The sequence below is a fragment of the Triturus cristatus genome, chromosome 2_2 (genome assembly GCF_964204655.1).
Source record: "Triturus cristatus chromosome 2_2, aTriCri1.1, whole genome shotgun sequence".
In the NCBI taxonomy this organism is placed as follows: domain Eukaryota; kingdom Metazoa; phylum Chordata; class Amphibia; order Caudata; family Salamandridae; genus Triturus; species Triturus cristatus.
Genome location: NC_140582.1, coordinates 528,786,292 through 528,812,939, shown reverse-complemented (window position 1 = coordinate 528,812,939; position 26,648 = coordinate 528,786,292). Strand labels below are relative to the sequence as shown.

Here is a 26,648-nt window from a genome sequence, read left to right as displayed (position 1 = left end):
ACACGTTTCTTTCGGTCACCAGAGTGAATGTGTTTTTGGTTTTCATTTAGATTATGAAATTCAACGGCAGATAGAAGAACTTGAAAGAGGAGGCATAATTCTAAATGAGACTAGATCCTTTGACTACAAACTGGGGTAAGATGGCATGATGTGCTCTTAATGTGTGATGGCTTTAGACTTTTAAGATCTATTTGATGAACTTAACCTTTCAGCCATCTGCAATTGTATCAAGCAATTGCGGCGTGCAGTACTGGTCAAATGTTTACTGCTGTATTTTTGTGTGCCTATTTCTAAATATTTTTTATCCAGTGTATGTAAAATTTAACCATAAAATATGTTTATTTGTTTAGTTTAAATAGCAGTTCCGTAATTTTAATACTTGGGATCTACTGCTAAACAGGTAAAACTAAACCAAAAGGCCTTTTTCTTTTGTCAATAAGTAAACATTCTTATTTTTTGTGTGGTTCTTTGTATATTTTAGTGGGTGAATGCAGGAATGGATCAATGGTTGAATAAATAGTAGAGTGTGTGATTGATTGAACAGATGGATGACTGAATGAGTGAGTGCTCTAATTGATAAATGGGTGAATGGATGGATGAATGCCTTCAATGGGACTTGTTTCAAATATTTACATAGGCTGGTGGTGTTGTGTGCTGTCAACAGAGTAGGACGCAAGGTTCTCGGTTCCTCAACTCCTCAAATATATTAGCAAACTGCCCTCCAAAGTTTTACTGGCATGTAATTGGTAGAGCATGCGAAGAATGGACACCCACAAAAGGTCAAGATTCACGTCTTTGGGGGGCGTGAGCAACAATATGGCCAAATACGACGTGCCTCGCAACAGCTCTGGCTGGAGCCACTAACTATGCCGTTAAATTCTGCAGTTCAGAGAACTATATTTATATCCTGTTCACCCTGCTTAACGAGGTCCCCCTGCCCCCGAGGTGCAGACCGACCGCCGGAAGGCTGGAACCGGTGAAGAAAGAGACCGGGAGGTGCTGCTGACCGAGTAGAGGACCTGTGCGCGGCCAAAAAGGTGGAAGAGCTGGCGGGACAAGGAAAGGATCATGTGGATAACTGACTCCCGGGACTGGGGTCCGCTCCTTTCTCCCTCACCCCTCTGATGTCTTGAGGGGGAGCGGTCGAGATGCTGGTGTTGAGTGAGCCCGTCAGCTCGAGATCCAAACAAGCAAAGATCCGGGCCAATCGCTCGCAGTCTGCACGTGGGACTGCGGTGAAGCAGAGAGGAGGATCCTGGAGGGAACCGAGCTGGACGGCCAAGAGAGACCCACCCTTGGATCCCGAGGCAGAGATTGGAGGCCGGACCTAGGGCACCCATTTTCAGTGGAGGCCTGGACAGCGGCACCTGATGCTTCCGCCATTCACTCCGTGATCTGAGAAGGCTGGGCTCCCCACTCCCCCGTCGGGGGCTGGGAAGCTGAGCTGAGGTAATGGTGGGCCCTGCCGAGGGAGACTTGCACACTTGAGCGGTCTGCCCGACAAGCTATGCACCAGAGCCTGATGAGCTCTGCCCCGCCCTTGACTTGAGGGCACAGAGCAGAGGGCGAGAACTTATGGGGGAACTGGTTTGGGACCCTCCCCGTTCTTTCCATCTGGGGGAGGGCGCCCAGTGATCAAGACCTAGAAGAACCCACTCCCCCATATCCCTGAAGCGGGAGAGAAATGACTGTCTGAGGTGGGAGACCGCCTCTGCGAGCTGGACTCGTCTGCCTGGTGGGCCTACCCCTCGCCACGAGGAGGAGATACTGGGTTCCCTGCTGTTGCGTGGACAGAAGAATGAGGGAAAGATTCCTGCAAAGAGTGAGAGGCGAGAGCAGCGCACTAGGAACATCGGGTGTGGCGGGCGCCTTACTGGAGCGACTAAGGAGTAGTTTTTGGGGAGCAGCAAGGGCACACCTGGAGCACGGAAAGGGTCCTCGTAGGGACAACTACATGTCTCAAATGAGGGTGAAGGACAAAGATCCTAAACATCCAGGCAAGGAAAAATGGATGGATAACCCAAGCCGGTCACCCCTCCTGAAACGTCACAATCCTCATTACCAGATGCGGTTACATTGCTGCAGGAGATACATTGCTCCAGGGCAGCACTGGAAGACAGGATCCCGGAAGTCCGCTTCGAGGTAACGCTGCTTCGCCAGAACCTTTGAAACGTCTCTGAAAAGGTCACAGTGGCAGAAACCTGTGTCACAGAAGTTGAGGAGGTAATAACAGAACTCTGGACTGGGGTCTTGGAGCAGCGAGGAACCAGCAGGGATGCTCTTTGGCGCATCGAAGATGCCGAGAACATGGGGCAAAAGAAATAACTTGCTCTTTGTGGGGTTTCTGGAGGAAGTTGAGGAGACGAGCAAACCAGATTTCCTGACCTCATGGCTGAAAAACATCTCATCTGGCACTGTGGCAAGGGCAGGCCCCTAATGGCTGCAGCACTTATTGTGCCACCCTTAGAGGCCCTGTACCTTTACATACATACATATATACACACTCCTCCTCCTCCTCCCATTAACCCCACACTGATGTCAGTGTGGGATTTAATGGAAAATGCAGATAGGTCATTTTTCAGGGGCATCTCTAAGATGCTCTCTAACACTAGTGTCCAGGCTAAGTGGCTGCTCACCAGCTGCCACTACCAGACATGTTTCTGGACCCCTGGGTTGAAAGCCTGCTGCTTTGGGGGGTCTAAAACAATGCAAATCCTGGGATGAGGTGCCAAGCTTCAAAGGCTTGCCGCCTTTGTGAGCTTCCCCAGGCCTTTGCTGCTTCCAGCAGCTGGTCCCCACCTGTTCTGACCCCCACTACGGGTGGGAGAATCGGCAGGAAAACCAAGTGAGAAAGGGAGGTGTGCCTACCTTTGCCAACCCACCCCTCAGGTGAGTGAGGCGAGATGAAGCACAACTCTCAGTCCCTGCCATCTTGCAGATGGGTGGACCCACACAACCAGAGTGAGGCATATGCCCTCTTCCCACTGTAGGGTGGCATATTCGGGAGTGTACCCACCACAAGGAAGGGACCCATTGGTCCCAACTTTTACCTACCTGTAACACTTTTAAATCTAGTATTTAGGGGCACCCCTGAGCCTTTCCTCCTCAGATAAGAACGGACCAAGAAGAAAAGAAGGACAGAAGAAGCAGTGCTAAAGCTAAGAAGAGTAGGGCGCCCACTGACTTGGCCCCAGCCCTACTGTCCAGTCCCCACCTTGAACCTGCAGAAGCAATATCCCGGTGTGTGCTGCAGCCAGCAACCTCAAGAACCCCAACGACCTGCCCTGCCTTTCCACAAAAAAGACTGTCTCCCGTGAGCACCGGATTTGCTCACCCACAGACTCTGGCCAAATCCTAGAGTCTGCACCACTCTGCACCCGATGCACATGGCCCAAGTTCGAGTGGCCCAACACCACAAGGAGGTCTCCCCGGCAATCCTGACCTGAGATCTGGTGATCTCTGACCTGCCTCGAATCACCAAGCAAAGCCTGCAGTCTCTTTCTGGAGGACCCCCCCACCGCCTTAACCGCACCGGAGCTGGTAAGAAAAATCCAATGCCTAAAGACACCCCTGCACCCAAAGTCCCAGAGCCTTGGATGGCCCAACCGACTGTGTCCCAGTATCCTCAGGAATCCTAACTTACCTCTCCAACCGGTGGTCACCTCCAGAAGATCTTCGTCCCGAGCTTGCAGTTTTTGGTGAAACCGGAGAATCCCCTTTGAAACCAACAGGGCACCCGACACCAAACCAGCACCCTGCATCCAGTCGCTCCTGCGCCGATGCAGGTGTACCTTGGGTGCTAAATCGGATCCTCCTTTGCCCTGAGCTAAACCCCAGGAGCTTTGCTCCCACAACCTTGTGGCCTGCTCGTGAGTAGCCACCTACCGGAGGCCCCCTATCCCCCATTGGATAACATTGGGCCTCAGCACTCTGCTTCTGGCCGCACTAGTGCCGCTGAGAATACTTGGAGAGTGCATACTTAACCCTGATGGACCCTGGTTCTAACCCCAGAACACCAACTCCCACAATCTTGTACTTACCTGCAAACCCTTAACTTCATTTTTCTCTATAGGAATAAATTGACTGTTTTTCCTAAAAATGTTATTTTGTTTTGTATGGAACTTTGAAAAACTGCAAATAACTAAAAATTGCTTACTTAGCTTTTCTCTAGGAAATGTCCCAGTGTGATAGCTAGGTATATCACACTGAGTACAAAAAGTAATCCAGAAAGTAATCTGTAAAGTAATCCGAAGTAATCTAACAGTAATTTCCACTATATGAAAACATTTACAAACCTGTAACAAAGTCATTTTTATTCAGTTTGCTTGTATTGTTCAACTTGCCTTGAAAATGATCAAATACACTTACCTGTGCCAGGCCTGCTTGGTTCTAGGAAATAAATACAACTAAATAATATTTTTTGTGCAATTCAAATCGGTCTGAGTTCAGTCTTTGAGTGTGTGACATCATTTTTCATTGAGTGTGTCCAACAAATGCTTAACACTACCCTCTGATAAAGCCTTACTGCTCGCCCACACTACCACAAATAGAGAGTAGGGTGCTATCTACTTTTACCTCTACCTACCTTTGGGGTTCCATTGGACTCTGTGCACACTAAACCTCATTTTGGTATAGAATATTCAGAGCCAGCTTCCTATAATACATCACACCCATGTCGACCCCCATAGACAACCAGGCCCTCACGTGCCTGACGTGGAACGTGAATGACCTCGGTGACAGGATTAAAAGAGGGCTGGCCTATCGCCATATCAAACGCTTACACCCAGATGTAGTGATGCTTCAGGAGACACATCTACAGGGTACCAGAGTGAGTTCTTGGGGAGGGCACATATAGGGTACTGGTTCATGCAGGCTACACCTCCGGGTCCCAGGGAGTAGCCATCATGATAAAAAAGACACCCCCCTTCAAGGTATCACACACATGGACGGATATCTATGGTACATATATTGGGGTGTCTAGAGGTTCCAGCCTCACTTCATGTGGTAGGAGGTGAATTTAATGATGTAATGGACATGCCCATGGACTGCACTGGGGGCCAGGGATATTCAGCCACTCCCACTCCTTTAGTGCGCTGTGCAGACTCAATGGGTCTGACGGATGTCTGGAGGTTACAAAATCTGCAGGCCAAACAATACTCCTATTTCTCTGAGGTGCATAAGGTCTATTCTAGACTAGACTATATTTTTATTTTGGCAGAACTGGGAGAGATTGTCAGGGAGATTACCTCGCTAGGGGATTGTCTGACCACTCGCCACTATGGGTACAGGTGGGGTACAGGGCCCGTAAAACACAGCCACATTGAAGGCTCAACGCCTGGGACCTACGGAAGGGGGACATTATTAGAGGTATCAGGGCAGACACCAAGGTTTTTCTCTCAAAGAGAACGAGGAAACGTGCGGGTTCGGGGTCACACTCTGGGAGGCATACAAAGTGGTGCTGAGAGACAGGGCACAAAACTGTCTGGCATGAGAAAAGAAAAAGCGGAATGAAAGTCTAGAGAAGCTGAAACACCAGATACTGAAGGTAGAGGAACAGGCCACTGTGAGACCTGATCCACTACTCTCCCAGCAGTTAGATACTCCTAGACAGGAATATAGGGACTTTGGCTCTAGACGCCGCTAAGGACCAGCACTTAGCTATTCTTCACCGAATATATGATCTTGGTGACAAAGCCAGGAAACTGCTAGCCTGGCTGAGCAAAAAAGAAATGGAAAGTAGATGGGTTCAGTCCACAATAGATGCTCATGTCTTGACGTACTCCACCAATGAGCAGATAGCGACGGCGTTTGCTGCATACTATAAGAAATTTTATGAGGCCAAACCCCTTTGTGATGCCCATTAAATCGATGACTACCTGACTGAAATCCAGACCCCTATACTAGACGAGACTGAAAAGCAGGAACTGGACGATGACCTGTCACTAACCGCGGTGAAGGCGGCAATATCTCCGGGCCCAAACGGTCTCCCGGTCGAGTTTTATAAATGATGCACGGATCTCCTGAGCACCTACTTGCTTAACCTTTTCCAGGATGCCTATAGAGATGGTGTTCCCCGCTGGATCTGTGACTGGCCACATTAGAAACAATACATAAGGAGGGTAAACCAAGGGACAGGTGCGAGTCTTATTGCCCGATATCCCTCCTGAATATGGAGTTGAAGATCCTTGCGACGATCCTTGCCACAACACTATGGTGCGTTATAACAGCGCTGGTCCACTGCGACCAATCGGAAGTCCTGCCCGGACGGGTGACCCGATGGAATCTCCGCAGAACTCACAACTAATACTGCCAAAGACCGAGACACTCCCCTCATATTTCTGTCCCTGGAAGCAGTGAAAGCGTTTGATGCAGTACGCTGGCCGTTCCTGGACTCCACCCTGATCAAGTTTGGACTAGGACCAAAGTTCAGAAGGTGGGTGGCACTACTATACAACTCCCCAAGGGCAACAGTGCGGGTGAATGGCAGAACTTCCCAGGACTTTCCCATCTGTCGTGGAACTAGACAGGGATGTCCCCTGTCCCCACTGGTGTTCGCATTAACTGTAGAGACCCTGGCCTGCTGGGTCAGTCAACACCCAGGAATACAGGGTTTTAGGGTCACTCAGGGAGACACGTTTGAGGAGAAAATATCCCTATACACCAATGACATTCTACTGCACGTAATGGAGCTTGGCACTATGATCCCCATCCTCTTCCAAACGATTGATGACTATGGACGACACTCAGAGTATAGGGTCAATTGGCATAATGGTATACAGCCCCATACATATGCAAGACTGGCTTCCCCTGCAGAGAGACCTGAGAGTAGTAGTAGACTTTTTACATATCTGGGTATATTTCTCACTACAGACCAGGGACTGTGCTGCGATCACAATGTCCAATGAATTCTGAATAAATTCAGAGATGATGCAGAGATGGGGGCGCTAGGTGGCGCTAAACCAAGATGGCCGCACAGATGTGAGGCTCTGGACGCCTGACCCTGTCATCCGCCAAAAATCCGTGCAAGGACCCATCGCCCACGACTACGCAGCATGAATTAGCGGGCGGCTGAGGCGTAGGAAGACTCGCTGAAAGCTGGGTGACACAGCGACATTTTCCTGGGGAGATATCGAGCCCTGACCTGCCTAGGGGAGGAAGAGTGTCCCTCCGGCGGACGATCGCGACGGCTCTGCGGGCTACTTGAGGGCTGCGGCGGCCACGAGGTAACCGGCCTGACGGCGGAATATAAATGCTACATGACCTGCTGAGAGGGCTCCGGCCGGCGAATTATACAGAGATAAAGTGTGGAGGACGGAGGATTGCTGGTGCCACCCCTGGAATTGCCGTGCTCCATGCGCTGATATATTTGGACTGCCGAGGCTCGCTGCGACCGCACAGAGCGCTGCAGGGCGCTGCTCCGACGGACGTGGGGGAAGAGGCTCCTCGAAAGATCTGACGCGGCGGCTGCACGGGGCTGGGTGCCCTGAGCGGCGAAGGAGACGTTAATACCTGCCATTACTGGTACGTGCTTGCCTTGAACACTTGCTGAGCCTGGGGTGAATCGGAGGAGCGGTGCTGCCTGAGCATCGGGTGCCAGGAGACAGGATATGCCCTTACTGAGGTTGCTTTCACTCTGCATGGGGAGATGTGACTGCCTGTACATGCCCCCTGAGTACTGAATTGTTGGGTCTGGGGCTCGGGCGTGTGGACGGCGGACCCCAGAGCGCCCGGAATTCTGTGCAGATGCGGCGCGCGTGGCGGAGGACCAACGGACAGGCCCATAGTCGTATGCTGCTGAGAGGGTGTGGGAGCGAGAGACTGCACCCCCCTCGGGCCCTCCGGGAGTGCTGACAGCCCAGGAGATAGCGTCATTAGACTGCGAGAGGACGACCGTGGCATTTCCTGGTTGAGGCGGCTGTTGGGCGACATACCTGCTCCCCCTCCTGTGCTGAGAAGTGGGTGCCGCTGCGCGGGGACTGGCCTCTCCGCTAGCTGGGACCATACCGCAGGGACGCGGTCCGTGCTGGCGGCTGGGGCGGCGACGAGAGGCTGGCGTTTGAGTTGGGGCTCTGTGACACTGCACCGACGGCGGAGCTGAACTGCCGGGGATAGGAGCTCATTCCTGGACGCACAGCCTGTAAGTCTACCGTCATGGGGAAAGCGGAGGCACGCCAGTCCAAGCTCCCTTTCGACCAGAAAAAATCGACCACGCGCCCGGTCACTGAGGATGCGGGGATGAATGCCCTGGGGCTGTCGACCGCTCCTGAGACCGCCCCCAGTGATGAACTAAAAACCATGCTTATCACAAGGCAGCAGAGCCTAAATGCCCTCTCGGGGAAAATGGACACCCTGAACACCAGGCTGGATTTTCTAGTGCTAAAGGTGGACAAGCACGATGAACAGATAAAGGAGGCGGAAAAAAGAATCTCCACCACTGAAGACAGCTCCACGGAGATGGCTCGCCAACTGACTCAAATGGATAAACTGCTGAAAGTAATTGTAGCGAAAAGCGAGGATTTAGAGGTGCGTAGTCGGCGAAACAACATACGCCTGGTGGGGATACCGGAGTCCACGGCCACGGGGAGGATGGAGGATTACGTGGAGCGACTACTCGCGTCCTCGTTGGGAGCGGACTCCTTCTCGGCGCATCTGATAGTGGAAAGGGCGCATAGAACGCTGGGCCCGCGGCCTCCGGCTGGAGCCCCGCCGAGACCCATAGTTGCAAGGCTGCTCAACTACAGGGATCGAGACGTAGCCCTGCGCAGGGCGAGAGAACTATCGAACCTGCAATATGACGGCAACCCGTTCTCCATTTATCCAGATTTCACTCTGGCGGTCCAAGAGGCTCGCCGGAAATATATACCGGTGAAACAGAGACTGCGACAGGCGAACATCGAGTACGCTCTACTATACCCGGCCAAGCTGCGCATACAGCACCGGGACCGCACAATAATCTGCACGAACCCACAGCAGGCAGAGGATTTCCTTAAGACCTTGAGACGACCGTCTCCGACATACAGAAATAATGGGGTGCGTTCGGGTTCGCACTCACCCATGGCCGAGGATTGAAGACCCTGGGCCAATATGCTCGAATGTTTAATAGAGTCACAATGGTCCGTTGCTTAGCGCCACGACAGCGGGGGAGAAAGGGTCGCCTCCGGGGTGCCTTGAGATGGAACTGTCGATGGGACATGTGGCCGAGGCCGGGGACTGTGATGTACTGCTGGGCTCCTGCCTGAACGGAGAGGTCCCTTCTGCTTGGACTGCCATCACCAGATGAGAATCTTGTGTGCTGATTTTTAAACAGATATCTTCTGCTGTTACCCTTTGGAAACCCTGTTGGACGGCTTGGCTTGGGCTGTTCATGCTTATGTTAACCCCTTCAGTGCCCATGACGAGCTGGACTCGTCATGGGCTACGGTGGCGCTGTGCCCATGACGAGTCCAGCTCGTCATGAACTCCGCCCGCTAATACAAAGCGCGGCACTGGGCGGGGAAAGGGGCGGGCACTGAAGGGGTTAAAGTAGCCTGACTGTTTATGCTGCACTGGGCTTGAAGGGGTCTGCTTTATTGGGGAGGACACCCCCGACTCTAATCCTCCTCCATACCAGCCTTCCTGGGGAGGAGATAGAGAGAGTCCTACTGTACGGTGGGACACGGGGCCTTCAAAGGCACTCTAGCGCCCCACTGAGGGAGGTCCCCTGTATTCAAAACTCAAGAACTAGACTAGATCTAGTGTTTGGTTCGATTTTATTTTGTTGCACTGCGGTGCTTTGTTAGTTTATTTGATTAATGTTGCGGGAGGGAGGAGAGGGGGGCGGGCAATGGGATACCGGCGCATTTGGGGCACCGTTGTGGGAGGGGAAGATGGGAGGGAGGGCTATGGGACAGTTTCACGGAGCAGAGAGAGAGGAACACAGTGGAGGTGATGCAGGACACACTTTTAAAACATTGATACACTGCACCATAGTGGCCAGTGCGTCAGCGCGAGGCGCAGCCCTTGAGACTGGTGAGCTGTTCACTGGGGAGGCTCGGGCGATTCTCAACTGCACTGCTATACGACAATGGAGGGGGATCGGAGAAACAGCCTGAAGCTTTTATCATGGAATGTGAGGGGGTTGAGGGATCCCAGGAAGAGGCGGCAAATACTTTCCTACCTTGACCGGCACAACATCAGCATAGTGGCACTACAGGAAACTCACACTGACCCTAGAGGTTCCCCCACCTTTGGTAGTAGATGGGCTTCAGAAAGGATTTTTTCTGCTTACTCTACCTACGCTCGTGGCACGGCCATTCTGGTTAAGAGAGGCACCCCCTTTCGATGCGCTGGTACGCGGGGTGATGGGGAGGGCAGGTTCTGCATGATGTGGGGCGCCCTGGGCGCGCAGTCTGTGATTATTGTCAGCTATTATGACCCTAACATAGACAACCCGGACGTATTGAATGTACTGTGGGGGCAGATACTTGCAGTGGGAGCCACTCACATACTCTGGGCGGGCGACTTTAACACAGTTTGTGACCCAACACTCGACCGCTCCTCACACCTACCTCATCACTATACGAAAAGCCAAGGCGCACTGAGGGGACTGCTGGAGAGCGGCGGGCTAGTGGACTTGTGGAGGTAGAGACATTCCGGGAAGCGGGAGGGGACATTTCACTCCACAGTGCACGAGTCTTGGTCGAGACTGGACTACTGGCTGGGGTGTAGGGGGCTGTGCTCTTGGGTACAGACTGTAAATCACCCGGCTCGCACCTTGTCTGATCATTCCCTGGTGTGCCTGGTGGTGGATGTCCCGGCTTTGGCTACCAGTCTCGGATGCTGGAGACTTACCCCCCCGAGGCGTTGCTCGACGAGGTATTCAGAACTGAGCTGGGGGAGGCAATTACAGATTTCTTTGACCAGAATAAGGGTTCGGTCGAACAAGTTGGTACACTCTGGGAGGCGTTTAAAGTCACCATACGAAGGGTATGTATGGCCAAAAGTTTTGGAGTACTCCGCGATATCCGCGGCAGGCTTCACCTACTAGAAAAGACGCTCAAAGACTTGAGGTAGATATGTGGCGGAGGGGGAATGGAGAGGGCAGGGCCAAGATGAGAGAGCTATTGACTGAATACACAGACACGGCGGACAGAGAGGTGATGTTCAGAGGAAAGTACGCCCAGGCGCGACGATATGGGGAGGGGGGAAGGCCTGGGAAAGCCTTTGCGCAGGACATAAGACAACCTTGCTATGCTACCTATATTATGGAGGTGGAGGACGGGGATGGAAATTTCCAGAAAGATAGCGCCCAAATACTGCAGACCTTCACTGACTTCTACGCGGAGCTCTACCGCTCAAAGGGGGTCAATGCAGCTGATTTCCCGCAGTTCTTTGGTGAGATCACGCTGGGGTACTTGAGTGACAATCAGAGAGAGTTCCTGTGTGTCCCCTTCACGACTGAGGAAATTAGAGAGGCGATCCTCCAGCTGTGGTCTGGCAGGGCGCCCGGCCCGGATGGGCTGTCGAGCGATTTTTACAAGCTATTCATAGACCAGCTGGCCCCCGTTCTTCGGGAAGTGTATGCAGAGGCACAGGAGACTCAGGCGCTGCCGCCCACAATGAGAGAGGCCCTTATCCTGTCCATTTTGAAGCCGGGGAAACCAGCTAACTAGTGTGACTCCTATCGACTGCTGTCCCTCATTAACGTGGACAGTAACATTCTCACTAAAATGGTAGCACATACTTTTTTCTTTTTACACATCGTGGCATAGGCGTACCTGCCGTCGCCACTACATTCACCACAGTCCTTTGGGGCAACTTGCTGGTGTGACGAGCAGTGTGCGACCAACTTGTGTTCAAATTATTACGGCTCCCGTGAGCTATCGGGCTGACGAGCCCTGGTTCTGCACCTGCGCGCCATGAGAGGTATTTGACCTGTTTTAATTACATTTTGGCAGTCCACTCGGCACCCCTTTACATTGTCCTGCTCCCTGCTGACGAGAGGCAACTACCTCGAAACACGTGTCCAGGGATGGCTAAATGCAACACATACTTTTTTCTTTTTACACATCGTGGCATAGGCGTACCCGCCGTCGCCACTACATTCACCACAGTCCTTTGGGGCAACTTGCTGTTGTGACGAGCAGTGTGCGACCAACTTGTGTTCAAATGCTTCCCACTTGGTGTCCACTTTATACCGGTCTATATATGTCGAACTTGGCACTTCGCATAGCCCTGCTCGGGCTAAATGGGCTGGCGAACTCGAACGGGACATCACGGACTGGGAATGGCACTACTGCTGTACACAAACGGAAAGGGTGTCGGCTAGTGGCAGGCTGCACATCACGCATTTCAAATTCCTGCAAAGATACTATTATACCCCTGCTAGACTGCACAGGTATGGGCTCCGGGAGGACGCTCGCTGTGACAGATGCCGCACAGACTGTGCCGATATGCTGCACTTGGCCTGGGGCTGCCCGGCCCTTCAGTTATACTGGGAACAGGTCTTTGAGGCAGTGGGGAAAATGCTAGACACCGTGCTCCCACCTGCTCCGTTGATTGGCATTTTGGGGTATACAGCAAGCCTCCCAGTCTTGCATAGGAAATTTGCTTCACTGTGCTTTCTCCTTGCCAAATGGAGGATAGCCTGCAGATGGGGCAGGGGGAGGGCACCTAAATTCAAAGATTGGCTGGAGACAATGATCCTTTGGCAAGACCAACTCACTCTTTACTCTGACCTCCTCCCGACTGGTTTCCGCCCCCGGGACATATGGGACCCCTTGAAGGCGTACTTGCTGCAGAATCCGCTGCTGCCTGATGAGGAGACCCCTCCCCCCCCCCCGACTGGACTAGAGACTGCATAGTGTGCAGAGGGTGTATGAACGGGCTTGATGGCCCTTGGGAGGTTGCTGTGGCCTCCCAGTGTCGGGTTCCCTGCAACGGCTGCATGGGTGCTGGGGCAATTGGGGCGCTTGCGCGACCGGCTGCGATCTTTTGGTGCGGCACTAAGGCTGCCTAAGGGATGGATAATATTGCTGTTTCAGATATGCATGACAGTGATTCCGACCTCACGATTGAGGTCTATTGACCCAGATGCTTCCTGGCTCGTTCAGAGTCTTCCTGGTTGAACTATTACTGCTCTCACTGTGAAGCTGGTTCTGAATGGGGTATTTAGTTGGTATTTTTTTTTTTTTTTTGGGTTATTGGGGGATAATCTCTTTGTTCAATTAAAATGCATAACTCATCTATACTGTAGCGCGGCCTGCCCTTTCGGGTTGTTGGCATTTCGCTGTGTACAACTTTATTCCTCTGCTCATTATGATACGCTGCCGGCCTGAGGTGGATGTAGGCGAAATGCTGTGTGCTGACTTTATTTGCTCAATAAAGGTTTTGTTAAAGCAAAAAAAAAAAAAAAGATGATGCAGAGATATGGAGGACCCTGTTACTCACGATAATGGACAGCGCAGCAATGTTTAAAATGATCACCTTGTCCCAGTTTTTTAACACCCTTACCACTGCCTCCCGTGCACAATATTTTGGGAGATTGACACCAAACAGCGCTCTTTGTTGTGGCTGGGAAGACATCCACAGATTGCGCAGTGTACATTACAGCGTATTCCATAGAATAGGGGATGGCATTGCCAGATGTTGAAGCATATTATTGGGCAGAGCATCTAACTCCAATCCATGACTGCATACATGTAGCAGGCGATCACCCCCATATAGGGCCAGAATGAGTAATACTGACGCCTCGCATATTCCTCCACTATCTTTACAGAGGCAAGGGGAGACATAGATTGCTTCTGGCCACGCAAACTACTCTTGAGACATGGGAGAGGGCCTCCAGAACATTAGGATGGGAACACAGGATTACTAAGGTGACACCACTGTGGGAAGGGAATTGGCTCAAGGAATTAAGTAAACTCTGAAGATCTCGACCATTAGTGACATCACTGATAAGGGCACCCTTAGACCTTCCCTGCCCTCTGTGCTGACTTTACGCTCCATACGTCCCAATTCCTTAAGTATGCCCAGCTATGACATCCATGGCTAGCGGAAGGCCTGACTGGGGACGACTTGCCGGAATACGTGCCACTAGAGGGACGGCTACTGCAGGAGCCATTCACACTTAAGTCAGTGTCACTTGCATACAGAACCCTGAACAACAATATGCCCGATAACCTTGGCAAGGTACAGGAAACGTGGGCGGTCGAGGTAGGAACAATGAAAGATATTGACTGGGAGGCCGCTCTGATGCACCCCAGGTAGGTGCCAATTAAGGCATGTCTGCGACTTATTCAATATAAGATCCTTCATCTTGTGTATTATGACAAGGCCAAACTTCACAGAGTTAGGCGGGCTGACAATCCAAACTGTCTGCAATGCCGACATGAAAAGGGGAACTTCCACCACATACTCACCCCAACATACAGGCCTACCGGGAAGGGATTATCCAGGAACTAAATGAGGTGCTGCAGGTCTCCGTCCCCTTAGACACGAAATGTATTCTTCTGGGGATCCAGAGCGAGGTAGATATACCAAGACTACAGTTACTATTCAGCACCTTAGGCCTAGTGGTCGCGAAGGTGAATGTAGCAAGACACTTGGGTTTACAAACCTCACCGACATTACATGAATGGAAGAGAGGAATGGACCTATACATAGCAGCAGAAGGATTCACATACAGGAGCAGAGGGTGCCCCGGAAACTTTCGCAGGGTTTGGGGCAGCTGGATGCAACACTATGGGATTGACCTACTGGACACGTTTACACAGGCCACAAATGGAGAAGAGTAGCAGCGACACCCCACAGCCCCCTTACAAGAGATCATGAAAGGGATGGGGTTAACTGCAGTGGGTGGTAGAGGAATAGGGGTGTGCTACCATGTGACATATATCATACATGTTTGTATACGAACAGACCGAGATGTCTTGAATGTTGCTGTCTATTACACTTGGAATGATGTGTTTTCATGAAACCAGAAACCAATACAAATATTTTTTTTTTAAAAAGATTCACGTCTTTGGTCCCAAAAGTCAGCATTTTGGTAGAAACGGGTAAAATAATGACATAAATGTAAGGGTCAATATTGTGCCGAGCCTGAGTGAACTCAGTCATAGAACATGCCATCAAATATGGTAATAATTGCTTTTAAATGAGAACTGGCGAAGGAGGCGATTGTCACCACCCCAACTGCTGCACTGCTAAATTGAGGAAACTTCCTCTGAAATGCGCTCCATTTTAACCAAAGTATTCAATAGTGATCGATAGTGATCAAGAGGTTCGTTGTCAGAGAATTCAAAATATACAGTCTTTCATTCACTCCAGAGACGATGATGTTGAGTAAAGAGTGTTTAATTTGCATTTTCAAACGTCTTATGCTGCAGTATGCTTAAACATAGACATGTGCTTTTAAACATTCCTTCGAGCTGACGCTTCAAAAATCACCCAATGCATTTCGAACTGTAAAAAGTTCTTCGTCAGGGGTACTGTAATAAATCGAAAAGAACTACATCAACGGTCATATTATATTGACAGAGTCTAGAAGAAACACAGAACTACGGTAAAGAAATTAGCAGCCAGTGATTTAACCCCCACCCCTCTTTCTCCCCTCGTGATTGTAGTCTAAACAAACAGAAACAGTGACATGTAATCATCCTTCCTTCCAACAAAACTTCCATGAAAAGCCCACCGTTCTTTTACCTCCTTATTCGCAACAAACAGTTTCAAGTGCGTTTGGCGTTCTCCAAATGAAGGGAGTCATCGACTTCCCGCCTCTACTGAGCTTTTTTTTCAAGCATTCTCGCGCACACGTTTTACCTATCACTCCCTAATTACGACTATTCACGTGACCCCCTGTGCCCCCTGTGCGCTATTGCAAACCAATGAAATGTCTCACTTTCCCATAATGCATCAACTCAGTAATCGAAAACCCAATCTAATACAAGTAAAACGACACCACAGTAATTATTTGTTTGAGAACATAACTGCATTGAATGAATTAATAAAACAGAAAATTAAACGTCAAGAGATGCTTGCAATTAAACACCGTGGGTAAATCAATGATACTGAATGAAAGTCCATAGCGAGTAAACAAGCCTGCTTCCTTCCGATTTTGTAGGCAATGCGGTCCAATCCAAATGGTGTTATTAGCCATATGCTCACGATGGTGAGTTATTATACAGTCTCTGAAGTGATACTTTGAGTATCTCCATATGATCTTCATGATATTATCATTCTGTGGGGTGCAACTCGCGTTTTGCGGGACGTCAAGTATTACAAATCCATAATCAGTGTAGCGACTGCACACCTTCCCTTCATGTGTGTTTAGGTTCAATTTTAGAAACAAAATTTTGTGGTACGTGCGTGCAAGCAGCATGCTGTGACCGTCCCTGCACAGCATTTGTATAAATGAGAACTGGCGAAGGAGGCGATTGTCACCACCCCAACTGCTGCACTGCTAAATTGAGGAAACTTCCTCTGAAATGCGCTCCATTTTAACCAAAGTATTCAATAGTGATCGATAGTGATCAAGAGGTTCGTTGTCAGAGAATTCAAAATATACAGTCTTTCATTCACTCCAGAGACGATGATGTTGAGTAAAGAGTGTTTAATTTGCATTTTCAAACGTCTTATGCTGCAGTATGCTTAAACATAGACATGTGCTTTTAAACATTCCTTCGAGCTGGCGCTTCAAAAATCACCCAATGCATTTCGAACTGTAAAAAGTTCTTCGTCAGGGGTACTGTAATAAATCGAAAAGAACTACATCAACGGTCATATTATATTGACAGAGTCTAGAAGAAACACAGAACTACGGTAAAGAAATTAGCAGCCAGTGATTTAACCCCCCACCCCTCTTTCTCCCCTCGTGATTGTAGTCTAAACAAACAGAAACAGTGACATGTAATCATCCTTCCTTCCAACAAAACTTCCATGAAAAGCCCACCGTTCTTTTACCTCCTTATTCGCAACAAACAGTTTCAAGTGCGTTTGGCGTTCTCCAAATGAAGGGAGTCATCGACTTCCCGCCTCTACTGAGCTTTTTTTTCAAGCATTCTCGCGCACACGTTTTACCTATCACTCCCTAATTACGACTATTCACGTGACCCCCTGTGCCCCCTGTGCGCTATTGCAAACCAATGAAATGTCTCACTTTCCCATAATGCATCAACTCAGTAATCGAAAACCCAATCTAATACAAGTAAAACGACACCACAGTAATTATTTGTTTGAGAACATAACTGCATTGAATGAATTAATAAAACAGAAAATTAAACGTCAAGAGATGCTTGCAATTAAACACCGTGGGTAAATCAATGATACTGAATGAAAGTCCATAGCGAGTAAACAAGCCTGCTTCCTTCCGATTTTGTAGGCAATGCGGTCCAATCCAAATGGTGTTATTAGCCATATGCTCACGATGGTGAGTTATTATACAGTCTCTGAAGTGATACTTTGAGTATCTCCATATGATCTTCATGATATTATCATTCTGTGGGGTGCAACTCGCGTTTTGCGTAATTGCTTTTATGCCATGGATACTACATTATTCAAAAAATTGCCACCATTTTTCCACGTACAGCATTATATTAGAGATGGACTATTATGTCATGGATGCCTATAATATGCTGAGAATTACCAGCTTTATGCCAAGGTCTGCATTATGCCTGAAGTGTGTGTCATCTTGCCATGGGTATCCAAAGTATGCCAAGAAATACTACCGTTATGCCAGGCTAATCATTGTGCAGTGGGTGCATAACATTTTCCCACAAGATCCCACATTATGCTAAGAAATACCACAATTGTACCTGCAAATAACCACAGTAATGCCAGTCTAATATTAAGTCACAGGTGGATGCCGTCACAATGTCTGTGTCCAATGCACATAAAGAAGAACCACCTCAATGCAAGGGCCAGTAATTACCATGTTACTTTAGATTTTCTAAGATGCCTGATGGCAAGAGAGAAGAAACCATACACAAATTATCTCAAGACGTGCTTAGTAGTTTGAACTTTGTGTTGCATTGGCATACTGTTGATGAGAGCTTAAGATCATTTTTAATACGTTCTGAAGAAGATTTTGTGGTATGCTTATTTGTACAAAGACCCATGCCGCCATATTCGGCTGTCTTTATCCTGAAAAGGTATTAAGAGAGCAGGATCCATGCCTTTGCCAATAAAATACATAGACACCCAGGTGACAACAGAAAAGTATCACCAGATCCACCCAGTCTATTTATTTGCGGTATCTTGAAGTGACACATAGTCTCTGTCATTCCCCAGATGTGTTTCACAATGTACGGCACGGTCTAGACTATAAGATACATAAATTATGTTAATGTTTAAATTTGTTTATTGAATTTCAACATTTTTTATACAAATTATCAAACATCTGCTCAAGTCGCATACATGCGCACAGATACTTAAATTATGTTGTTTTATTTATTTTGTTTTCTGTCCATCACTTGTACAAGTACCACATCTGTCCTTTACTTAGCTCCTTACAAGCATTGGAGCAGTGGTCCTCTCTATGAACGGTCTTTATCCTGATGTCTCTGATTAATAATTTTTTTCTGTGAAGTGGTTGATGAATTTCTCATATTTTTCCATTAAGGGGTTGGTAAATGCTCTGTTTGAGGGGTGTCAAGGTTCTCTAAAATGCCAGAATAATGATCAAGTGCCAATGGATGACAACATTATTTGTTCCCAGATGTATTTGGCAGATGAGATGCTGTGTGTGCACTCTTTCTTAAGTTTTCTTATTTTGGAGGGTAGTGGTGCTGGTTTTAATATTTTCTATTCATTTTCTTACAACTTAAGATGTCATCCAAGGACCAGGGTGGGTTTGGTCTTTGCTCTTTTTTTGCTACAGGCCTGTCAAGGTGTCCTTTGTTGTCATAATGATAGTCTTGTAGTCTTTTGTTACCCCGTCAATGTTTTTTTAAAACGTTTAGTTGTTTGCTTTCTAGGATAGTCATTGAGGGCAGAGTGGAGCGCTTTTTCAACTGACATCCATTTTCCTTTTAAAGTGGCTTTAGAGTGGTGTGGGGAAAAGCGATGGGGGAGTGGTCCGACCAGGTGGGGAAAAGAAATTGGGAAGTGGGCTGGCCAGTCTGTAGTGATTGAGGATAGCTATGTAAAAGAGTTTCTACTCCTTTGGATATGGCAACTCCCAAGAATCAGCACAGCCAGGTAGGGTGATGCGAGTGCATCTCTAACTAGATCACATAAACATGTAGTACTAAAAGTGTCACTGACCAACTTTGTCTCCTTCATTCTAGTAGGTAAAACAGTCCCCAATATTTAATGCTATGAAAAAGATGGGAGTTGAGGAACAAATGGCATAGTTATACATTCACTTCAATACAATAAAAATTAAAATACCTAGCAACATTGAGTCCAGCTAATAATACTTGCTGTCAATTTCAAGCCCATTCTTTGGGATTTAGTTTATTTATATACTGTGTCTTTCTTATGACAACGCCTCATTTGTGCTGTCTACTAACGTTCATCCTCGTGGTCCTAGGATTTTTAACTGCCTTTAGCCATTGCATGAAAAACCACCACACTGATGTGCTGCTGCTTGTATCCTAATGCAACCCCTTCTCAAATGTCCTGAACACCACAACTGTTTATAGGAATCCCAGACCTTAATGTATTTTTGTGTTTGCTTGACATTATTAAAAATTAGGAGTAGACTCACTCACCCTTCTTCCAAGTCTACATGTTTCAGCTCATGAAGCTGCCCAGCGCTTCAGGTGCATTCCTAGTATTTGAGGCAACATTTTATGAATACCATATGTGGCCATTGGAAGTGCAACACATTCAATGTTGTGACTCTATTCATGTGAACCAGTCTAAACCTTTACCATATCTCTCTCTTTTTGTCCTGTACTCTGCTTTCCTTCTCGTACTACTGTAGTCTGTACATGGCATACCAAAATTACCTTTTAGCATTTCACTATTTCCTATATCCTGCACTACCACGTCCATTAACAGCCTCATGTACGTTTGTGCCCACCACCACACTCACTGTATCTTCTTTAGGCCCCCTTGTCCCTGCTGTGGACCAGACTATGCTTCAGTGCTGTTTCCTTCTTAGCTAGTTCACCATCTTTCTTAAGGAGAAGCTAGGTTCTTGAACATCTGAGCCTTACACTGTTGTCTTATCTAATGCACCTTCTAAGAGTCAACTTTGTACATCCCTTTTCTGGATAGTGCATTATAAATATAAAAAGTCTTGTTGCCTATTTTTTTTTTGTTTGCAGTTTTTATGACAGTCCCCAATTTGCTGATGTATACTTATAACTGCAGACTCCCGACCTTTAGAGTATACCCAGGCACTTGATCCAGAAGATATTTCAGCATAGCCCCTGCACGCCAGTAAGTGCTGATCCATTTCTTTTTTTTTTTTGTAAACCGATTTTTTATTATTCATTGGCAAGAAAGCAATCAGTAGCATTACAGAGATAAGCCTGTACTTACAGTTCGATTCCAACCAGTAAGTGCTGATCCACGTCGACTCCTCTCCGCTCCATAGGGGACCACTAGAGCTACTCGAGCGCGCTGACATCAGTTCCTTTCTTTCTGCGCCCTCTTACATGGATAGGGAGCTAACTCCCAAAATGTTCTTGTAAATTACTGAGTTTTTTCATTACCATTTATGTCCAGTGTGCAAGGGAACTTGTCTCCTAATGAAACTACAGGGTTTACGACTGTCTCAAACAAATGTCTGTGAACGATCGCCGTGAGATGCCTCGCTGGTATTTGGGGGTTAGGCCATGACTACAAATCGTGTGAGGAGTAGTGTGCCCTGATTTCACCCGAAGGCGGACCGGGAACACAAAGCCAACCTGTACATCACTGAGCACCACAATAAGTCGTGAAAGGACCGCTCTCACTCGAAGTCAAGGACACAGACCCGTTCCCGCCCACAACAGGTTTTTAGCCCTGTCCAAGTTTTCGGGTAAGCCATCATCGAAAACGAAATACAAGAAGTTCATGCAGGTCTCGTCCGAGCTCATCACTCGCCCTCTGAGAAGTTGGGAGGATGTCAAGGTGCCCCACAAACTCTCTCTTGGACTCCCACCAAGGGGCCAATTCCGCAGACTATTCTGATGCATCCCAAATTCCCTGGTTCGTTGGCAAGGCAGAAACAGATTGAGGAATTTAAGGAGGCTATGCTTAGCCTCTTCAGCACCCTACTGGTGCGCCATTGTGTCCCATGGATCCTCAGAGGCCTTCATTCTGAGTACCGCCAGCGGATTTGCCCGTGTCTCCATCTGTACCTCCTGAACCCACTTCCGGTAGAGCTCCGGAGCTGACTCCACGTCAAATTCTGTGTTACATGCTGATTTATGCCGCATTGATGCCAGCTCCGATGCTGTCAATGCTGGAGGAAAATGTCACTCCCTTTGTTCTATCAGCTCTGCACCAAATCAGTCTTGACATCAGTCAAAGCAGCACTTGAGGTCAGTCCCTAGGCACCTGTCCCCTTACACTCTGACTCTGATAAGAAAGCTATAAACATGAGGGGGACAGGAGGAGTTGGCCATTCAAAGATTGTGTCCTCCCTTCAAGATACTACCATATCAAAATAGACAATCTGTAAATACTTCTTGATATTCCTGCATCCAAAGGGTTATAAGGATACACTTGATCAAAAGGTGTGGGCTTCATTTTTGGCTGCTATGTTTTTTATGAAAGCCAGACCTTCTGTTAAGACCTTTGCCTTTGAGATGCTCCCCAGTGCTCAACAGCTGTTCTGATCAGACTAAAGCCACCCAGCTTTTGGGGTTGATGGTTATGGTGGGGGCGACTTCACCCGACAGTATAATGACACTTTTTTAATGGATCTACATGAGGCCAGTGGGCTAGACACTTCTTGACCCTCCCGGTCCTTCCACAGAAGCATCTGCTTCATTCACCATGGTCATTACATGGGCGGCCAGAGTCTTAGATCTGCAATTGTCTTCCGCTGAAGTAAAAACCAATGTCCTCACGGAGGAGACGATGATAATCCTCATCTGAACCTCTACTGCCATTCAATGAGGCCCTAACCGACACTCTCATGGGCACCTGGACCAAACCCAGCTTTTGCCCACCAATAAGTAGACAATGGGCTTGTTGTCATAGATCTACTCTAGGCGACACTGCTTCATAACGCAGCTTCCTACTCCTGGAAGTACAGCCATCCATTAAAATGGTTAATTCCAATTCTTTTCATACCCCCCCCCCCACACACCCACCTGGACAGTGTCCAAAAGAATTGAGGCAATTGGCAGGAGATGTTTTTCTCGTTCTAGTTTCGCCCACAGTTCAGTCAGAACCAGATGTTTGCTGGGACTGTACCTCTATGCATTATGAGACTCAGTCACTGAGATCCTACCAGCAGTTCCAGAATAATTTTGCACAGATGTGGCACAGACCTTTCAAAATGGCCAGGATGCAGCAAGTACGTAATCTTGTCAGGTCTGAACACAATCGACTGTTTGGCAGATTGATCGGCACCACTGTGATGCTCCAGCGCCTGCATGGATGAGATCCATGGGCTGCCCTGGTGATGATTAAGCTTTTGAAAGGTTTTGTCTATTTGGTGGGAAGGCTGACTCTGTCTTGGAATGCTTCAAAGAGTACTCTCTTTGAAGCATTCCAAGACTGCGCACTCCCACAATCTTATTACACTCACAAGGTAGTATCATCAACAATTTCACCCCTTTTGAGACAAAGCTTGGACTTTCGCCTTCAGACAGCATCAAGGCTCACCACAACCGACACCTTGGCCCTTTCAGGGTCAGGATAGGAGATCTGGCAGACAGCATCCAGACCAGCAAGGGAAGCAAATTTCCCAGTCCTCAACCCTTCTGACAGCAGCATTGAAACCTCTTTAGTTTGCCCTTAGCGGCTTGCAATCACTTTGTGATAATAAGGCATAAATACTCTTTTTCTCCATGAGTGGCAAGCTCTGACATCCGACAGGTGGGTCCTGCAGATATTCAAACTGAGTTATGTGCTGCCATGTCTTACCACTGCCTCTTCCACCTAAATCAGAGTTGATTTCAGAAGATATTTTGTCCATTTTGTCCATTTTGTATTAGGAACTTCAGGGTCTTTTGGCAAAAGGAGCCATAGTGAGCGCTACATCCTTGGAGATCAGGACTGGGTGTTACTCCCATTATGTCCTAGTGCCAAAAAAGGGTGGAGGCCTTCGCTTATTTTAGATCTTTAACTTCTCAATTTTTTCCTGCAGACAGACAAATTCAAGAAACGGCCTAAGTTCTGTCTGCTGTGTATCTAGGAAACTAGAAGGTGGGGTTAGACCTGCTGGATGGCTATTTCCAGGCCCACAGATGCTAGCTGCTGTATGCGATGGGGCACAGGCATTTTCAGTTTGTTGTGCTCCCTTTCAGCCTCACCAGTGCCCATCGGAGGTTAATGAAGAGGATGGCAGTGGTTGTACTGTACCTTCGGAGGTTGGTGGTACCAGTCTTCAGCTACCTTGATGGCTTACTGTTGAAGGCAGGCTTTCCTTAGTCGTTAAAGCACCTCCAGATAATAACAAACCTCCTTACATCACTGAAGTTCATGATCATCGTGTCAAAGTCCTGACTCCTTTGTAGAGGCTCCCTTTCAGTGAGCCTTCCTAGATGTGGTGCATTTTCTCCAGAGTATTTGGATTATGATCATGATGTTCCAGCTCAGTTTTAGATCTCTTTGTAGATGGCTCTAAGGCATCTTAGCCTATTGGATTCCTACATCCTGCTCGTCGACCATCGAATGTGGCATATAGGGATCTACATCAGAATTTTTAGTGGGCCCTACACCAATGGAGAGCCTGTCAGACTCCTTCCAGGTGTCGGAGGAGACTGCAAAAGCTCTGCAGTAATCCTGCTCGGCTGCAATTAGACCAGTGGCAGACTGCTCTCCCTACCCCACCCAGAGCTGAAGGTGGTGAACAATGCCTCACAGCTGGGTTGGGGAACTCATCTAGGAGAGGTAGAGGTCAAAGGACTCTGGTGTTCGGTGGAATCCTGCCTCCATATCAGTCTACTGAAGTTGCAGGCCATTCATTTGGGATTGAAAGCCTTCCTGCCATACATTAAGGGGAGACTGGTTCTGGTCCTTATGGAAAACACCACAAGCATGGTGGGGTGAGGTCCTGGGCGCTGTTCCAGGAGGCCTTGCACATCTGGACATGGCTGAATTATCCGGGCCTTTCCCTGATTGCATTCCACCAACAAGCGAATGCAGACAAACTCAGGAGGTGGCTCAGGTAGTCTTCCAGCAATAGGGAGAGACCTAGCTCCATCTTTTCACTGCTGCCAAGAATGCACAATGTCAACACTTTTGCGCACTAGAGTTCCCAAGAATGCTCTCTCTCTGTATCTGCCTCTCCTCCCCTGAGTTCTGAAAAAGGTCAGAAACGACCAGGCCTAAGTCATCCTAGGGGCTCCAGATAGGGAAGGTGAGTGTGGTACCTGGACCTTCTGTGCAGGAGCATCTTTCCTCCGATCAGGCTGCCGCTTCAGTAGGGTCATCTGTCGCAACAGCAGCCAGATCTTGCACCTGGGCCGGCATAATCTACACCTCCATGTGTGGCATTTGACCAGCACAGTCGACTGTATTTGATCTATCCACCAAAGTAGTGGATGTCATCCTAGTGGCCAGGCATCCTTCTTCAAGATGTTTTACTGTTTGTTCTGTCTCTGGCCTGGCACGGACTTGCAGTGGTCACTATTGCAGGTTATCTGTCAGTCACTTCTGCCTTTTTGCATTTACGGGACCAACCATCATTGTTCAAATCAACTGTTGTGATTCATTTCCTCAAAGGTTTTGTCCACATGTTTTCTCCTAAACCTTTCATGATGCCTCTATGGGTCCTTAATTTGGTCCTTACTTTCTTCATCTGCACCTCTTTTGATCCATTACACAGCTGTGTATCTTGACCCCGAAGACAGTCTTCTTCATTGCGATAACCTCAGCTCATTGCGTGAGTGAGCTTCACGATCTGTTAGTCCAGCTGACCCACACCATCTTTCCAGACAAACTGTTGCTAAGTACTAGAGGCTTCCTACCAAAAGTTGTGACTCAATTCCACGTCTGGAAATCCATCACTCTTCCGACATTGTTTGCCCCTCCTCACCCCTCAAAAGAGGAGGAGAAACTCCATTGTTTGAAACCCAAAAGAGCACTCAGCTTTTACTTTGATTGTACTAAAGACCATCAAGTGGACATTCCGCAATTTTTGGGGGGTTCTCTGGGGCAAATAAAGGCAAAGCAGTGTAGAAATGTGTTTTGTCCAGATGGATAGACATTTGCCTTAAGAAATGCTACACGATAGCCAGGAAGCAGGGACCAGAAGGGTAGCGGGCCCATACCAGCAGGTGCAAGGCTGCTATAACTGCCTATCCTTGATGTTTGTCAGGCTGCCGTGTGGGCATCAGTGCACACATTCACAAATCACCTTGCCTTGACAGCCTGGTCTGATGAGAAGAGCATTTGGTCCTGCAGGACTTTTTGTTCAGTCATTCCACAGACCCACCACCAAGGAGGTGCTGCTTTGGTATCCATTCTAAAGGTGAGGTATCTGTGGTTTGAAATATGCATCATAATAACAAGTTACTTACCTTGGGTAACGTTCTTTCTGGTGAATACTCTTATCTAACCACAGATTCCTCACCACCCTCCCGCCTCTCCATTCTGTGTAATGGACTCTTCCATTTTAAATGATCTCAAATGTGAGTTCTGCACACTGGCACAAATAGGTCGTTTTTGGGCTCCATGTTTTTTGGGCACTGATGGTGCCTAGAAAGAAACTGAAGCCAGCACGATCGGGTGCCACCTATATGCAGCTGTCACTTCTGGGGTGGCGTGGAGTCGAGGTGGAAGCACACGATATCACCTACTCGCGTGCAGAAGATATGATGAAAAATCTTTAGATCCAGTCTTATGTCTGGGGATATTCTCAAGAGAGGAATCTGCAGTTAGATAGTGTTCACCAGAAAGAACGTTAATGAAGGTATATAACTTGTTCTTCCTAACTCTAACTTAATATTTGGAAAATACTATTGGCCTTTCCTTTTATGAGTGAAAAGCTGGGGGCCTGAATCGCCGAAACCGACCATTACCTGCCCACTAATAATGGGCATTTCCCACCCAGAATGGAGAACATGCTACACTTGAAATACTGGATCCGTCTCTGCATGTCATTCCCACACAAAGGTCCCTTTCAGCTGCCATTTACCACTTGCTGTTTACAGGTGGAAAATTGCAATGACATGATGAGGGGTTAGCGAGTCTGAGTTAAGGGATGGAGCTTCAGGGGAGAGGCCCAGGGCAGTGCTGAGGGGAACCTTGTCTGACCACCAGTGGTGCTGCTGGGGCTAGGCCATGGGTACTCACAAACGTTCTGTCGGGGACGAAAATTACAGTGTGGTTTGTCTCCGAGGGCGACACCGGTAGGGGTGGGGTCAGGGTCAGCAAGGGGGGGGGCAGGGGGTTAGAGTAAAATCAATCAAACCTGTTTCAAAAAATTAGACAATGCACCAATGCTGTATTTCAAAAGCAGATGTAACTACAAAGAGCACATTTTGATAATGCACTTTTATTGGCAGTCAGTAGCAATCTTAAGAGGCATTGCATAGCTTCATACACACTTTGACCCCAAT

At 48.3% G+C, this 26,648-nt stretch overlaps 1 protein-coding gene across 4 annotated transcripts in view; it reads left to right on the top strand.

Annotated features, from left to right (window-relative positions):
• The window catches only part of GATB (glutamyl-tRNA amidotransferase subunit B), a 488,988-nt gene that overhangs the window by 253,287 nt on the left and 209,053 nt on the right, over positions 1-26,648 (top strand). For all 4 annotated transcript variants that reach the window (XM_085641666.1, XM_085641663.1, XM_085641664.1 and 1 more), the window contains one exon: positions 51-135. In XM_085641666.1, coding sequence (XP_085497792.1) covers positions 51-135 — 85 coding nt within the window. The remainder of the gene's footprint in view (positions 1-50; positions 136-26,648) is intronic.